At 47.1% G+C, this 16,242-nt stretch overlaps 5 protein-coding genes, 1 non-coding gene and 1 pseudogene across 7 annotated transcripts; 3 read left to right on the forward strand and 4 right to left on the reverse strand.

Moving 5' to 3' along the window:
• Positions 1–3,986: 3,986 nt before the first annotated feature.
• Positions 3,987–4,059, reverse strand: BC939DRAFT_t9 (annotated as a pseudogene). The gene has a single exon. The product of its transcript is annotated as a tRNA-OTHER (tRNA).
• Positions 4,060–5,008: 949 nt separating this feature from the next.
• Positions 5,009–5,089, forward strand: BC939DRAFT_t6. The gene has a single exon. It is a non-coding gene; the product is annotated as a tRNA-Ser (tRNA).
• Positions 5,090–6,001: 912 nt separating this feature from the next.
• On the reverse strand, positions 6,002–7,157 carry BC939DRAFT_498501 (40S ribosomal protein S18; the record flags this gene model as incomplete). Its single annotated transcript, XM_051559824.1, has 4 exons — positions 6,002–6,296; positions 6,701–6,774; positions 6,912–7,004; positions 7,092–7,157. 4 exons carry the CDS (start codon positions 7,155–7,157, stop codon positions 6,002–6,004), a joined length of 528 nt encoding a protein of 175 aa, XP_051417568.1.
• Positions 7,158–8,006: 849 nt separating this feature from the next.
• BC939DRAFT_435475 (60S ribosomal protein L19-like protein) lies at positions 8,007–9,494 on the forward strand. Its single transcript, XM_051553498.1, has 3 exons — positions 8,007–8,029; positions 8,365–8,474; positions 8,899–9,494. Coding segments are annotated over exons 1-3 (588 nt in total). The 5' UTR covers positions 8,007–8,027; the 3' UTR covers positions 9,375–9,494.
• Positions 9,495–10,134: 640 nt separating this feature from the next.
• On the reverse strand, positions 10,135–10,392 carry BC939DRAFT_391316 (uncharacterized protein; the record flags this gene model as incomplete). The annotated part of the gene is made up of 1 exon (XM_051551954.1): positions 10,135–10,392. The coding sequence occupies one exon, from the start codon at positions 10,390–10,392 to the stop codon at positions 10,135–10,137; it is 258 nt and encodes an 85-aa protein (XP_051417570.1).
• A 223-nt stretch (positions 10,393–10,615) lies between these two features.
• Positions 10,616–12,178, forward strand: BC939DRAFT_405657 (GDP-keto-6-deoxymannnose 3,5-epimerase/4-reductase). The gene is made up of 5 exons (XM_051552831.1): positions 10,616–10,859; positions 10,963–11,131; positions 11,255–11,403; positions 11,503–11,768; positions 11,871–12,178. The coding sequence occupies exons 1-5, from the start codon at positions 10,711–10,713 to the stop codon at positions 12,104–12,106; spliced, it is 969 nt and encodes a 322-aa protein (XP_051417571.1). The 5' UTR covers positions 10,616–10,710; the 3' UTR covers positions 12,107–12,178.
• Positions 12,179–12,205: 27 nt separating this feature from the next.
• BC939DRAFT_103744 (putative secretory pathway GDP dissociation inhibitor 1) lies at positions 12,206–14,635 on the reverse strand. The gene is made up of 6 exons (XM_051549857.1): positions 14,147–14,635; positions 13,821–13,967; positions 13,307–13,740; positions 13,080–13,241; positions 12,567–12,983; positions 12,206–12,466 (listed from the first exon to the last, which is right to left on the reverse strand). The coding sequence occupies exons 1-6, from the start codon at positions 14,147–14,149 to the stop codon at positions 12,307–12,309; spliced, it is 1,323 nt and encodes a 440-aa protein (XP_051417572.1). The 5' UTR covers positions 14,150–14,635; the 3' UTR covers positions 12,206–12,306.
• Between the last annotated feature and the right edge of the window lie 1,607 nt (positions 14,636–16,242).

Below are 16,242 nucleotides of genomic sequence, written 5' to 3' on the forward strand. Positions count from 1 at the left end.
TGAGTGTGCCATTGAGCGTCTAAGGAAACAGTTTTCTTTTTCTTTTTCTTTTTCTTTCTTTTTTTTTCTCATGCCCCGCGCCATGGCGAAGGAGGCACAACAGATAGGGCTGTAACCCACGGCGTTCTTTCTAAAGGATTCACTCTGATGACAAATTAGAAAATAGGTTTTGGTTTGATCGCGGGCCTCGTATTCTTTGCATCCTCTCCACATTCGACTAGCGCAATCAACCTCCGGACGCCGATGCCGATACATAGATTGGCAGAGCAAAAAAAAAAGACAGGGGTGTGGAAAGTGAAAGCATATGAAAGGAAATGATAATAGATCCTGTACTACGGAGCCATGGCCACGCCGATGAGCTGATTTCACGATCATTGAGGTCAATGTCCTTTTTGGAGGCGTTCTTCATCAAACTCTGTAGCTCTACATCTCCGAACCTCCCTTTTACCACTCCCTGGACAAGATTGCCTCAAATCTGTATGCCCTCGTCCCACCTTACCCTGATCCCTTTTTTTTTTTGAATTGGATTTAGATTGAATTGCTCAACTGCGCTCTTTTCCGCTGCGCAATGTTAAATCAAAAGTTTTTTTCGCTGGCCGCGTAAGACGAACGTAGACAGAACGAAGGGGGCGGGTGGAACTTGCTCACCGCCGCTTTCTTTTATTCTATCGTTGCTCCACAACCGTGCGTGCCACGTCAGTTGTTTACGCAGTCATATTGCGTGTTCTTAGGCACAGCGGTCGCCTGAATCCAGCGCTTGAACAAAAAAAAAAAATCACACTGCATTCGGAGTGCTTCAGCAAAACATACAGTAAAAGATGGGAGATTTGCATTACATATTAAACATGCCGTTGTAAGATTCCCTTTTGAATTCGTCTTCACTAGTGAACTCAAGAGGTCTTATCCACGTAGCCACTGGGGACCCTCTATGGCACCACACGTGGCGCACTGTTACAAGGTTCGGGAACCAGTCATAGGGAGGGACATAATCGGCATATGTGTTCGTGAATCCCAGTTCCTCCAATCCATCCGATCCTATTCTCCTAAGCGTCTCAAGTACTGCGCTGTCTTGCTTGTAGCTCAAACCTTTTTGAGAAACTTAAGTGGCTGGGTGATGTAGTCAAAGTGATCGACTTCATATCCGTAAGGCAATCCATACCGCAGTGCGGGGCAGTGTTATCCTATGATCCTCATCAGCAATTCGCTTGCCTATTCTGGGAACGCCGGTAGCGATAGATCCTCCAGGAGTCGATAGTAGTGCTTCAGGAATGATTAAGGCACGGTGGATCAGATTCTTGAAATTATAGTCGCCGTCGCAGGTAAAATGAAACTTGTGGAGGCGCGCCAAGGGTTTCCATGGAAGAAGGATGAGGGTTGAGAGGTCAATCCGAGGAGGCATACGAGGGTCTGGGTCTGCGCTGGATCAAACAGTTTATCATCCGAGGAATCTCCGTCTTGGAAATTAACCATTTGGGGTCCCACGCATAGCCTCAGCTCGGTCAAATGCAAAAGCTTCTGCAACGCCGGGATGAATGTCGAAATGAAGGGACTGAGATGACGGTTTTTGAGATTATCAACTTCAAGGGACCTCAGCTGCTTCGGATTCCCAATTGCTGCAAGGTGCTCCGACACGCCACGAAAATCTTGGTGGAGCTGGTCGCAACCCAGGACTTCTACATATTCGTTGGCTGCTACCCATGAAAGCCGCTTGAGATTGATGCAGAGGGATTTTCCAGCAACCAGGTGTCGTCTCGGTGGAACGTCAACGATTCGAGACGATGGGAATGCTTGATGATCAGGGCGCGCGTGGGTGGCGATGGGCCAGGGGTGATTGGATATCCATAGGAGTCCACCAGACAAAGCGATCGCCACTCATTGGGCACAAAGAGGTCGTTCCAGTCCTTGCAGACTTTTTTGCAGTTGACGATATCATGCAAGCCAAGATAGTCGCAGATCGAGTCGACGATGAGAGGAATGCTGAAGGGTGAAGTGGAAGACATTGAGGATGAAATGATAAAGAAAATTGCTCCTTATAGGAATGTGTCCTGAGTAAGAGCGGACGAGGGCAGCTTGAGTCATAGAATACCACACATGAGAATGAGTTAGTAACTTGGTCTGGTCAAAGTATATTCCCCTGTGCTGGTGGACTAGATTAACCTATCAAATTAGACGAGTCCGACTATATGTAATAAACAGATCATCCATGGCGTTTTATTCCAGAAAGCACTCAAGAAGCCATCCTTGTCGCCTTCAATCTACCTTCTCCTATCAAACGTGGGCCCTGGATGCACTTTTCGTAGTATATCTAGTTCTCCCTACTTCTCTTTCCTCTATTTTTTATTTATTTAATGTACTTCTGCGAAGCACACGGTGCGACATTCATTAGCAACAACTCATCTAAAGCATCGTTGACGATACAAACCTTTTAAAAGTTCGCCCATAGTCCTGCCATTGCCATGATCTATAATAATACCTGCACAATCTTCATACCATGACAACCATTCATTAAAATTACTCCAACGCACCAATTTTTACATTGTAAGGGAGGAGGCGGTTGACAACCATGGAGGGGATGGGAAAGATATCCTTCTTATAACAAGGTGTTTTCAGCTTTTAACACACTGATGAGGTGTGGCAATTGTTGCGCAGGCCCTAGGGGCAGGCCCGCCATGCGTCGCGTGCTCATGGGGATTTATGTTAATAATAATAAAAAAAAAAAAAAGCCCTAGGGGCAGGCCCGGGGAATGTGACCTGTCTTTTGGCGACTGTGGATCGGTTCCGCTTTGGTGGTGAGGACTGCGATAGCAGAGTCAATTGACTCGAGAGACAAGTTGTTATAAAAAAAAAATAAAAAAAAAAAGCACCAATTTTTACATTGCTTTTTAATACTTTATTTATTTTTCTATCCTACACAAATACACGAAAGCTGAAGACAGAGATTTTTTTTATTATTATTATTAACATAAATCCCCATGAGCACGAGACGCATGGTTCGCAAAGGCCTTGAAGCCATAGATGCCTTCCATAAAGCTGAAGATAGAGATTTGCATCAGCTATACTGCCTCGGGCAACGGCTGCTCCACATAGCCCGCACAATGAACAGTCAAAAATAATAAGTAAGACGCGCTCGAAACCAACCGTGAAAAAAGAAAAATAAATAAATAAATAAAGCTGACATAGAAACTCTCGTTCTTACCGCTTTTATGGATGCTTAGATACATCTACAGCAAGCCCAAATGGTTTCCTTTTTTTTTTTTTTTTATTCAACATGGCCTCCGAGAGAGAACAATCAGTGCTGATTTCCTAGTGAATAGTCTCTGAGACTTGTGTCTATCTGGCCCTAAATCTTCTAGTGTGGCAGTCGCACCATCTCCAACAACTTCACTGTAACCTCCCTAAGCGTCCCGAGGTCTTTCTCCTGCGATCCGCTCGGCTAGCTGGCAGGCTCCTCACCTGCAAATCTGCCAAGACCATCTCTCCAATTGTAACCTGTACATCTGGGAGATGGTCTTGGTTTCTTGAGAGCACGGAATCCGTTCTACTGGCTTGCGAGCCGAATCCTCTACTATTGTAACATTTCCTCCTCCTCCTCGTCCCGTCTTTCCTCCACCTGAGGTCACTGGATGTGAGCTCAGATTAGCCTATTATAAAGTGGGCCTACTCACTTTTGAACTTATACCTGTAACCCCGGCAGGGGTAGCTAAGACGCATGCTGCCAGTGCAGTGGAATAACTTGTACACCCTGGTGTATAGCTGGGAAGTTCTGAACCAGCGCCTCTCGAAGTCCGGAGGCTAGCGCAAGGGCGAAATTTATTCTGAGCATTTTGTCAAGCGTTAAGGAAGGGGAAAGGAAACCCACAACGATTACATGGGGTAGTGCCACTCAATGTGGGGGTCGCCGGGGAAAGGAAACCCACATAACTGAAGTGGGGTAGTACGCCCGACTCATGCTCCAAATAAATTTCTATGCGTAGCACATATTACTGTGCTTTAACCAGGGCTCGAACCTGGTCCCTTCGCGTTACAAGGGAGGTGCCCTGACCAGTATGCTAACTGAGCCATCGGGCTAGAAGCCCAAATGGTTTCCTTTTTTTTTTTTTTTTTTTTTATTCAACATGGCCTCCGAGAGAGAACAATCAGTGCTGGTTTCCTAGTGAATAGTCTCTGAGACTTGTGTCTATCTGGCCCTAAATCTTCTAGTGTGGCAGTCGCACCATCTCCAACAACTTCACTGTAACCTCCCTAAGCGTCCCGAGGTCTTTCTCCTGCGATCCGCTCGGCTAGCTGGCAGGCTCCTCACCTGCTAATCTGCCAAGACCATCTCTCCAATTGTAACCTGTACATCTGGGAGATGGTCTTGGTTTCTTGAGAGCACGGAATCCGTTCTACTGGCTTGCGAGCCGAATCCTCTACTATTGTAACATTTCCTCCACCTCCTCGTCCCGTCTTTCCTCCACCTGAGGTCACTGGATGTGAGCTCAGATTAGCCTATTATAAAGTGGGCCTACTCACTTTTGAACTTATACCTGTAACCCCGGCAGGGGTAGCTAAGACGCATGCTGCCAGTGCAGTGGAATAACTTGTACACCCTGGTGTATAGCTGGGAAGTTCTGAACCAGCGCCTCTCGAAGTCCGGAGGCTAGCGCAAGGGCGAAATTTATTCTGAGCATTTTGTCAAGCGTTAAGGAAGGGGAAAGGAAACCCACAACGATTACATGGGGTAGTGCCACTCAATGTGGGGGTCGCCGGGGAAAGGAAACCCACATAACTGAAGTGGGGTAGTACGCCCGACTCATGCTCCAAATAAATTTCTATGCGTAGCACATATTACTGTGCTTTAACCAGGGCTCGAACCTGGTCCCTTCGCGTTACAAGGGAGGTGCCCAAATGGTTTCCTGGGGCCTCCGGGGCCTAGAAAAGGGAAAACTATATTCATAGAAATTGGCTATATAAAGGACATTTAAAACTCAGTCTCCAACCAATCAGAGCGAACCTTGACGGATCGTGTGTCAACTTGGCCGAGTGGTTAAGGCGTATGCCTGCTAAGTGTATGGGATTTCCCGCGCAGGTTCGAACCCTGCAGTTGACGCGACTCTTTTTTTGCATATTTTTGGGAGATGTACTTTTGGATGAGCGTACTCACCATGACCAGGCTGTATGTAGTGAACCATGAGCGTATGGATCGGTGTAGCTCTTTTTTTTTGGAATAATTCATTTGGCAACCTAGGTTGCCACAACCCTCCCCCTGCGGGAAGCCCATGTTAAATACTTTGTGTATTTGCCGTAGATGAAAGTGTCGTGGAACGTAAGAAACAGGCCCTCTTGCGAAGCAGGCGCCGTACGAACACAGTAAAGGCGTTAGTTAGACCGAGATACATAGACTTCCTGCAGAATGGACTTGCATGCTCAACATGGATAATAGATCTCCGGATGGGATATCAAATAGTTTATTCCTCATTTATATCACTGCTACCGATCGCATTTGCGGACAGAGGTCCCAAAGCTGAAAAAGTTGCTATGCACTTGCATTCGCTCCGTAGAGCGATAAATTCTTTTTCCTCTGATCCCGCAAAAAGTCGATAGTGTGACCAAAAAATAACAGGCAGGTACAACAGTTCTTTTTTTTGAATACAGAGTTGTTTATTTCCGTGGAATGCACAACTAATACGCCCAAGCAAGACAGAAAATCTAAGTTAATGTGGCATGCGTTAGAAAGGACAGATTAGTGAGTAACCAATGCCTTTATATCAATGCCCTCATGTTCTGATCCCCAAGTGTAAATCTGCCATAAAGTCGAAACAATCCCGATCGCTGCAGTTTTTGGGTGAACAGAAACAAGAATCAGGAAAATAAGGTTGTCCACATATTGATTCGGACAATGTAGATAAGTTTTTCAAGCATCATTTTGAAGGGGATTGCTGCGACTCTTCTTCTTCTATCTCGAAGAGATACTAATAGGACAGATAAGAACAGGAAATGATAAGAAAACAACACTTACAGTTTACTTCTTCTTGGAGACACCGACAACGCGACCACGACGACCGGTAGTCTTGGTGTGCTGACCACGGACACGGACGCCCCAGTAGTGACGGAGACCACGATGAGCGCGGATCTTCTTGAGACGCTCCAGGTCCTCACGCATCTGGTTGTCGAGACCGTTGGCCAACAGCTGGGTGTACTTGCCATCGACAAAGTTCTTCTGTCTGTTGAGGAACCACTGGGGAACCTTGTACTGGGTGGGGTTCTGCATAATGGTGACGAGACGCTCGAGTTCCTCGTTGGTGAGCTCACCAGCTCTATATTTCAATAATGACACAGAAGATATTGATGAGTCCAGCTGCCTCTTTCCAAGCTCAATGTCGAATCCTGATGGAACGCAGTAGCAAAGTGCTTCAGGGTGTCGAAATATCCAACCGTCTCCTTCGTGCTGCGATAGTGTTGGCCAAAACGAATACTCCAATGATCCATTAAAAACCTCTTATATCCTCAACAGTATCTAAAAGGTCGATTTTCAAACTAGTCCAGTTATGTTTGCCGAAGAATCATTGCCCTGCCGCAGTCGCCTGCGCTAGACAGTTCCCGCAGCATGATGCCTGCACAGATCCTTCTTGATTGATATTGTTGCCTTCCTTGATGCCGTGTGTCCAGATAATTAGAACAATGAAGTTGTTCTGCTTCCAATGAGCTCCAGTGAACGCACCTCTTCTTCAAGTCGATATCGGCCTTCTTGCAGACCAAGTTGGCATAACGACGACCGACACCCTTGATGTTGGTCTATTGGGTACAAGATAAAGCAAATAAAACGCTTGAGGGTCAGTTCTATTGTTCTTTTGTACAAGAGTCCTGGTCAAGTCAACAATCGGCCTTGCAATCTGTCTGTTGGAGAGACAGTGATGTCAGGTTCGTCTTACCATGGCAAACATAATCTTAGTCTTGCCCTCGACGTTCGTGTTGAGAACACGAAGAATGTGCTGGAACTGGCCTTTCTCGGGGACAAGGAGAGACTGTTGATGTCAACGGAAGTAGAGGATAAGACAAGTCCCTTAGTTAATAGGCTGATCGTATTGCCGAAGGGGAAAACTGATTCCTACAATCCATCCATCCAGATCTATGTCCTTGTTGGTGCTGCTGATCAACGGTGGGTTTTTTTCGAGCATAATTTCCCCAGGATGATCGTGAGGATTGACGTTGATTGTCACTACCAAATAGTGCACGAAATGGTGGAATAATGTGATTGATGGCCATGATATCTGGATGGATGGTTGCGGATGCCTGCATGGTATCATAAAGTGCCACTTTCCATCTTGGTTTGATTAGTGCGAAAAAAAGGAGTATCAAGAGAACGGACTCTCGATTCATTTGAACCAAGAGTGGCTTGTGGATAGTTTCCAACCACCCCAATCGATATCTTTTGTGCCTACCACAAACGCGCCAAGGTGTTCTCGGTCTACCATCTAGCATCACCGCTGATTTGCCTCACTTTAGTCCCTAAAGAGCACTTAGGAATTACAGTTACCAATTATAATTGCTTTGAAATACCTGCTGCCCTTATACCCATAGAAGGACGTGGAGTAATTGTTTACCTCCTCTTCTAAAAGCAGCATGTATATGAAGTAGAAAGGATGGGGATTCCTTCTATCATACAAAACTCTGACAAATGCAGTTAGAATAAGAAAACATCACTCTCACAATATCGTCCGCTGCGCATTGTATCTCGTCCATGTTAAGTCGAATGGTTCTTGTTCAGTCTCAGGGCGTATCCTAGAGAGTCAGCGCTACTGAGAGGATCGCAATTGAGCCGAAAGCAGGCTACAACTAAACGGTTGTTATTGTCTTAGCGCAAGACGGGTACTGGCTTCAAGTATCATATCACTTTGGGCGAAGACACTTGGGACTTAGTTGAAATTGCAAAGTATGCAGGTCATTCACCCTTAATAAATGGTATGGATGCAAAAATTTTCGGTGGTATTATTTTGATGGATTGATTGAAACCCTTTTTTTCCTCCTTTGCTTCTGTCGTTTTAAACATGTGCGTAACCGATTCATCTACCCAGGACCGATTCATCTACCCAGGACCGCATCATCATCGACTTCTTCGACTCCAGTCTCTGTCAAAATTGCGTGCAGGACTAGTGATGAGATTTGTGATGCTGGAACGGATCGTCGACTATTCTAATGTTGTCCGTCAGTCAAATCTGGAATCCTGGACCGAATCCCACATTTGTCCATTCTCATTCGACATTCAACTCTGGAACCCATCATCAGTCGTCATGGACCCTCATCTACTCGACTTAGTGTTTCCAGTGCGCGATTTTTTCAGTGATTCCTGACAGTTTGTTCTGAATCTCTCTTCGTCAATCACAGGGTTTCTTTGAGCAGTCAGAAACGTTTGGCCGCCGCCGTCTTGAAGTGCGGCAAGCGCAAGATTTGGCTTGACCCCAACGAGGTCACCGAGATCGCTAACGCCAACTCTCGTAAGTCTTCAGCCGCCAACGTCATCTTTCTCGCCAATATATTCAGAAAGAAAACAGGAACGCTGTTACTCAGGGACTTTGCATCAGCACAGCGATTTCAACATCACGGATTCCCACTCCATTTGTCAACTACCAGAGGCGTGTCTCGATACCATACGCAAATTTCACATACTTGACAGCACATTGTCTTTATTACTGTCAACATGGGGAGCGCTTTATTGTCATTCCTCCACATCGTTTACTATCAAGCCGCTTGACATTTCTACTGGTCGTTCACGGACTCCAACGATATGGACTTAATTCAACTGGAGTCGACTGTTGCATTTGGACCAGCGCGCCCTCACATATCTGCAAATGCTCAGGAGATTCATTTTCTAATCGCGCTTGAACTTTTTACTTCGCCTTACTTTTCCTTGTGCAATAGGCCAGAACATCCGCAAGTTGGTCAAGGATGGTCTTATCATCAAGAAGCCCCAGACCATGCACTCGCTTTTCCGCCACCGCGAGAAGCTCGCTGCCAAGCGTGCTGGTCGTCATTCCGGCACTGGTAAGCGCCAGGGTACCGCTGAGGCCCGTATGCCCACCACCGTCATCTGGATGCGCCGCCAGCGTGTCCTCCGCCGCCTTCTTCGCAAGTACCGTGAGTCTGGCAAGATTGACAGACACTTGTACCACGTCTTGTACATGAAGGCCAAGGGTAACGTCTTCAAGAACAAGCGTGTCCTTATGGAGTACATCCACAAGGTCAAGGCTGAGAAGCTCCGTGCCAAGTTGATCGCTGACCAGGCTGAGGCCCACCGCAACAAGACCAAGGCTGCCCGTACCCGCCGCAACGAGCGTGTCGCTGAGAAGCGCGCTGCCCTCACCGGCGTCGAGGTCACCGAGAAGTCCAAGAAGTAAATTTGATCGTTGGTCATCCCAAACTGAATAAATTTGCTCGCTGAACTTTTTTTTACATCAAACGACATTCAATTCGTAGCTGATTTTGAAGAAATAAAAGCTTTTATTCTTGATCGCTCAGCTCAGTCTTGTCTCTGAACCATTGATTGCCCTTTGCCAAAATCGTTCACTGTGGACTGCATTGTTCTCAACAAGTCGTCCAGTCTCGTGCTTGATCTATCGAACGCCTTTATATTCCTGTGGGATAATCCATGGCGATCAAGGGTGCCAATTCTTCTCGGTCGCGCCTAATTACATTCAGCTGCATTGTAGGGGAGATAGGCCGCACCCGAGGGACATTGCTGTTCTGTTGCCTTTACTGATTTCAAAGCAACTGGGAGCCATGTCATGATATTACATCGGTCCTGGCTCCTGCCACCATTATCTGTCCTGGACACCCTGATCCATGCATTTCCAATTTTCAATTCCTAAGCGCAACATTTTCCACGCTGTTCAAGAATAATCTATGGCAGAAGAGTGAGCTACGAACTGTGTGATCTAGAATCCATTTTTAATATGAACAATGACTAAGACGGAAGCGGAGAAGCGAAAATGACGGTAATAGAGATGTGCATGATACGCCAATTGTGTGTGGCTGCCCTAGATGGCGACTCCCGAGGTGATCGTAGGTGGTGATACAAAGGCGAAGGTGACAGAATACAGCGAAGCAGGTCGAAAGCTATGCCCATGATTCTCTGCTTCCTGCCCCCGTGTTCTTCCCTTAACGGTTCTTGGTTTGGCGGTAGGAGAAGCGTTTCCTAGTGGGCGCGAACTCGCCCAGCTTGTGTCCGACCATCTCGTCGGTGACAGTTAGTGGGACATAGTCCTTGCCGTTGTGAATCTGGAACTTGAGGCCGACAAAGGAAGGGATGATGGTGCAGGCGCGTGCGTTGGTACGGACGGGGATGTTTTGGGTCAGTGCCTGCCTAAGACCAGGCAGAGCCACAAAGAAGGGACCTTTCCATGCAGAGCGTGGCATGTTGTGTTGTTGATGTTTAAAGGAGAGTAATTATGTGAGTTGGACGATGCGAGAGGTCGGCGATCTGTTTGCGATCGGCTTTGCAGGGGCCCTGTTGCCACTATGTTCCCTCAGCTCTGTTTACAAATGCCAGCTTCGAAATCTGAATCGACGTCACACCTCAGGCCTCAGGGCGAGCACCTATGAGGGACCGAAGTCTAACATTTTCAAACGCTCTTACCCTCGGCCCTATATATAGTCCCACCTTATCCTCTGCTCTTTTTCTCATCCCTTCATCATCTTCAACCCATCCCTTTTCTTCACATAGCACACATCATCATGTCTCCCACGAAGTCTGTTATCATGGTCACTGGCGGCTCTGGCCTCGTCGGTAAGGCCATCCAGTGGGTCGTCGAGAACGACGACAAGTACGGCAGGCGCGAGGGTGAGGAGTGGGTCTTCCTCAACTCCAAGGACGGAAACCTGGTGTAAGTGGGCTTGAATGCATCTCGATCACTTTGATTACATGCCTCTTTGGTTTCTATGGATATAAACATTGACTGAATCGTGTCTCCTTGCTGACTGATATAGTGATCCTGCTCAGACCAAGGCTGTTTTCGAGAAGTACCGCCCTACCCATATCATCCACCTTGCCGCCAAAGTCGGAGGGCTCTTTGGCAACATGGCTGCCAACCTTGACTACTTCCGCGACAACTTGTTGATCAACGACAACATTTTGCACAACGCCAAGGAGTTTGGCGTAAGTGAAAAGATCGGATTCTGGATCAATGCGACAAATGACAACGCGCATTTCTTGGTTGCTGAATGTTCCCTTGGTCTAATATTTCCTTCCCAATGCTTCGTTTTGATGTACGACTTGTAGGTCCAGAAGGTCGTTTCCTGCTTATCCACCTGCATCTTCCCCGACAAGACCACATACCCCATTGATGAGACCATGGTTCACTTGGGACCTCCTCACGACTCCAACTATGGTTACTCTCACTCCAAGCGCATGGTCGATGTCATGAACCGGTACGACAGAGTTCTCTTTCATCTTGGACACCAATTGGTTATATCCGCACGCGATACAGCATTCTAACTCAATCTATGTATGCTGTCATATTCAAATAGCGCATACAATGATCAGTACGGCTGCAACTTCACCTCGGTCATCCCCACCAACGTCTTTGGACCCCACGACAACTTCCACTTGGTCAACTCTCACGTCATCCCCGGTCTGATCCACAAGTGTTACTTGGCCCAGGAGAATGGCACTCCCTTCATCATGGCTGGTACCGGTCGTCCTCTTCGCCAGTTCATCTACTCTCGTGATTTGGCCAAGCTGTTCATCTGGACCCTTCGCGAATACAAGGAGATTACCCCTCTCATTCTTTCTGGTAAGGACAATACTCATACCCTTTGAAATTCTATGATAAATCCATGCATTCTATCCTGCTGGCACTGATACTTACATTGCTTCTATATATGCATTCATATAGTCCCTGAGGAAGAGGAGGTTTCGATCAAGCAGGTCGGTGACTCGATCGTCAAGGCTATGGGTTACACTGGTGACTACCGCTTCGATACCACCAAGGCCGATGGTCAGTACAAGAAGACCGCATCGAACAAGAAGTTGATGAGCCTCAACCCCGACTTCCAGTTCACGCCCTTCGACGTTGCCCTCAACGAGACCGTTGAGTGGTTCAAGGAGAACGTCGACACCATCCGCAAGTAAATCTAGAAAGTCATTTCGTCATTAAAAAGAAAAAAAAAGAAACGGAATCCTCTCTATTTCCCAATCATTAATCGTCCTTATTGTGCTGGTGGCGAAAAGAGGAGTAGATCCTGCTGAGGGTCTTTATTATTTGAGATGTCTCTACTCTGATAATTTAAATTGCTCTTCCATTGAGCAATCTATCGTGAGAATGAATGCGGCTACAGAGCCAGATCTTTGCCGGTGATGCGCTTGTAGAGATCCTTGACATCGGCACTTATTGACTCAAAGTCCGAGGTTGCGTCATACGACTTAGAGACAAAGACTTGGTCCTTTATGCCATCGTCAATAGGTTCGAAAATATCTGTGATCAGAACGAATCTATTAACGAAAATAAGAAAGACAGAGAGTAAACGCGTCAGTGAAAGGATATACTACGAAAGACATTGACATTAAATTGCTCGAGTTCCAGTGTCCATACTGTTCAACAATAGGATCAAGAAGCGCAAGACCAGGCTTTATCTCCTCTTGCGGGTTATCTGTCTCAACGATCGTCGAAACACTAGCGACATAATAGCTTCTGTCGCAAACGCCGTGTGAGTGGGAAACGCCAGCAATGTAAATATCATGTTTGCGCTTGACTTGGTTCTGAGGGATGATCAGCTGGAATGAATCTGCGTCGTCGGTATTGGGTATGGGTTCACTGAGCAGGCAGATGGCGCGAACCACACGGGCAACCTTGCGGACTTTGTCTGGCGCGTAGGTGGGGTCGCAGATAAGCTGGGAGCACCTGGCAACTTCATTGCCAGACCGAACGCCCACCACCTTGCCATTCTCGTATATAATCTCGTCCACTGGCTTGGTCAGCATGTATGTACCGCCATGGAGAACTCCTAACCTATGTCAAAGTAACCGGTGACGGAGAAGTCAAGGGAAAGTTCTCGGCCGTGGGAATATAAGGCATGCACGTTAGTTAAAAGACCTTGATCCATACCGAGCAAATCCCTGAGGGAGTTCACCCAGACCGTGGAGAGGATAGATGTATGGTGACTTGCCCCAGCGAGCCCTCGAAGACATGTATAATGCGATCCGGTCAAGCGTCTCCTGCGCGGGGCGGGTGAGATAGCTACAAATCGAGCGGAGGCATCGGAAAGGACTAGGACTTAATGAAAGAACATAGGGCAAATGAAAATAGAGCCTTATCATGCGATATGCACTTGCCTGTCATCCGCATAAAACGCAAGAGCATGGCCGATAAAGTCGATGGTACCTTGCTGCAGCCTGAAATACTTGTAGACAGCCTCCATAGGCGTTGACCTGATATCCATGCCCTGGTGTGTCGAAGGCTCATCCATCTTGTAGTTTTTCAAGTACTCAAAGAAATTCATCAGCCTGCGCTTCTCAAAAATACCCATCAGCGGACAGCGAACTGCCTCTGCCTCTGTGGTAGGGACCTTTGCGATCTTATAGTCTCGGTAGACAAATGAGCCCGCGATCTGCTTGAACCTGAGATACTGAGTGACATCTGTGTGGATCAGCATCTTGACCAGCTCCCCATTGGCCATCATAAACTTTGGAACCAAGTCCACGTTATAGTCGCGGTCGCGTCCTAGCTCAGAAGGGGGCTCCTCGCCGTGGCGGAACTTTCTGAAAAGCTATCGAGTCGGAAATGCATTTGAGAATCCCACTGAGGGGCAGCAACCGGGCACTGTCGTCGATGAAAAGTTTTCCTTACTTGTGTCAGGTTGAGACTGGCGCTTTCGCCTCCGTAGTAATCATGACGGTCCAGGAGGAGGACTTTCTTGCCCTCGACAGACAGCAGGCCAAATAGGATGCACTCTGTCAAGCCAGTGCCTAAGATAATAACGTCGTATTGCTTATTCTAGCAAAATGAGTACAATTGAAGGAATTGTTATTGTTGTTGTTGTTGTTGTACATGTCCTACGGCGTGATCGTAATTTGCTTTACACAATCGGGCTCTGTTGTTCGTATTCGGTTCGTACAACGCGTTATTGCGGCCCTTACAGCGCTTCCAATTCGCCTCTCATGAGCCAAACTTACCATCGTGTAAATGTGATGCGTTTGGGGAATGGAATGAGAGCAGGGAGAGAGGATAAAGCACTCACCTGAACCATGTCGTCGCTGTGACTTAACAATTGGTCAGCTGTAGAGATATCTTCACGTCCGTTGAGACAAATGACCGAGACATGTCGAATGGAGAGTCGACCCTTCAGCTGCTGCAAGCCCTGGCGACAATCGCTGTACAGGAGCCAACACCACCATGCTCTGCGTCGCTCTCCCCGTACACAACTGAACGCGCATGAGAAATAGACCAGCGCATCTCCACGGTTTTATTGTGCAACCCCATGGGACATGATCCAATTTCCTTACCTGCGCTCTCACGCAATACACAAGCGCGTGAATGGGACGAGGGCGAGACAGATATACCTCTCGGACACCGCTCCGCTCTGCGTTCAAACATGCCAGTCGGCATACATCCATCTACTAACAATAAAAAAGAGTGCCTGTTAGGCCTCGATTGCATGTTAGGCCTCGATTGCATGAAGGTAGACAGACCACTTGCTGCTGTTACTTAACATAGACTTTAATATGTGTTCTGAAAAAAAAAAAAAAGGCGTTTGTAGCAATAAGGGACTTTGATAATTTCATCCGCATCCACGTTCCGTAAGCTTTGCAATCGAGTGTCAAAAGTACTCATTCAGCTATACAATTGAACTAACGCTTCCTTGTTCACGTTTGCATGCGATAGGAGGTATTGCCTCGAATTAGCGCTTTCAATCTTTCGAGAGTCAAGGCAGAGAACGACGTTCAGGCAAGAAGGTAGGTCCAACACCTAGTTCCGATAAACGACGCGCGTTTCTGCACAATAACGTACTTTTACGGTCTACGATGCCGGCCGACCCATATCATACTACCTTTCAATGTTTTAACTACTGGGGCGCGCTTTCTTCTTCACGGCATGAGAAGTTCAGAGGGCGCTAATTTGACCGTCTATCCTGCACAGTCGTAGGCGTTGCTGGTGTTTACACATGCACACAGAGTGTCCAATTGGAACGTCTCCGCGTTCCCACAGATCCGAGCTGAATGTCGACCTTAAGTTTTGTGCTCCTGTGGTCATATCGGAAAAAAGAAGAGTTTGAATCCCGGCATCACTTGTTCCCATCTAGGGTGCAAATCACGTCTTGCAACTGTTCTTCTGGTCACAATTCATGATCCATCGCCGCAAATTCCAACTGATGGAATGTATACTTCTGGCTGGCTAAAAGAAAAATGAAGCGCGCGGAAACTGTAACTTCTGAGGCCCCGACTCGCATATTCTCGCTCATTTTGTCATCGAATTTGGCGACTGGATATTATTGTTCCAGGCCAGCAGTAACTACAGGCCAAGGAAGGCTGGATTCCAATACATGTCCCCATGCTCACATCTGTGTTCCTGATGAAAATGAACTATTTCATCTATAAGGTCTGCACATGCTTGCAGGGGGCCAGAACACTAGTACCTATTGTTATGTATGGCAGATAGACTAAAAGGCATCCTTAATCGAAAAGAGTGTCTATAGTCTACCTCGGATTTGGATTCCAAGATGCAAGACAAACTTAGTTGACCATGAATCAAGTGTTTGGGTCAAGGTGTTTCTGCTTGTGGTTTCGCCATAGTGATGTAGGCCTTGTCGGTCGTGTCCCGCAACAAACAATTGTGAGCTGAGATCGCACCAGACCGCATGGCATATAAACACTTTGGGGTCCTATCCAAATGCGACTGCCGATGTAGGTGAGCAGAGCATGTGTGGTGAGCATGAACAGCCCCATAGCGGGCAAAGTGGCCAGAAGTACAGGAGCTTTAAGGGCCAGCTTTGGTAACCTATCAATGCAAGAGGGTGACCATCGATTTTCTTCCTGTCCGCATGATAGGTTTTCCTTTGGGTCACCAAACGGGCCGGTCTTCCACCCAATCAGCGACGAGCAAAATTCGCACGAATTCACAGAAACGCACAAGGACATGCATAATGCACGAACCGGTGTGCTCATAGACTCTCCCTCGGACGTACTTCCGAATGGTACATGCTCTTTGAAGTTGTTCTCCCTTATGGGCAATTGAATGACTGACTGACTCATAACTATGTTCTATCCTGAGG

The sequence above is a fragment of the Gamsiella multidivaricata genome (genome assembly GCF_025024155.1).
Source record: "Gamsiella multidivaricata strain RSA 2152 chromosome Unknown BC939scaffold_2, whole genome shotgun sequence".
NCBI lineage: Eukaryota > Fungi > Mortierellomycota > Mortierellomycetes > Mortierellales > Mortierellaceae > Gamsiella > Gamsiella multidivaricata.

Coding starts and splice junctions, on each gene's coding strand:
- BC939DRAFT_405657 (XM_051552831.1), top strand. CDS start 10,711: ATGTCTCCCACGAAGTCTGTTATCATGGTCACTGGCGGCTCTGGCCTC. Junction 11,132..11,254: donor ACAACGCCAAGGAGTTTGGC/GTAAGTGAAAAG, acceptor TACGACTTGTAG/GTCCAGAAGGTCGTTTCCTG. Junction 11,404..11,502: donor ATGGTCGATGTCATGAACCG/GTACGACAGAGT, acceptor ATATTCAAATAG/CGCATACAATGATCAGTACG.
- BC939DRAFT_435475 (XM_051553498.1), top strand. Junction 8,475..8,898: donor GATCGCTAACGCCAACTCTC/GTAAGTCTTCAG, acceptor CTTGTGCAATAG/GCCAGAACATCCGCAAGTTG.
- BC939DRAFT_103744 (XM_051549857.1), bottom strand. Junction 13,741..13,820: donor CCAGTCTCAACCTGACACAA/GTAAGGAAAACT, acceptor CCGACTCGATAG/CTTTTCAGAAAGTTCCGCCA. Junction 12,467..12,566: donor CTTGATCCTATTGTTGAACA/GTATGGACACTG, acceptor TTTCGTTAATAG/ATTCGTTCTGATCACAGATA.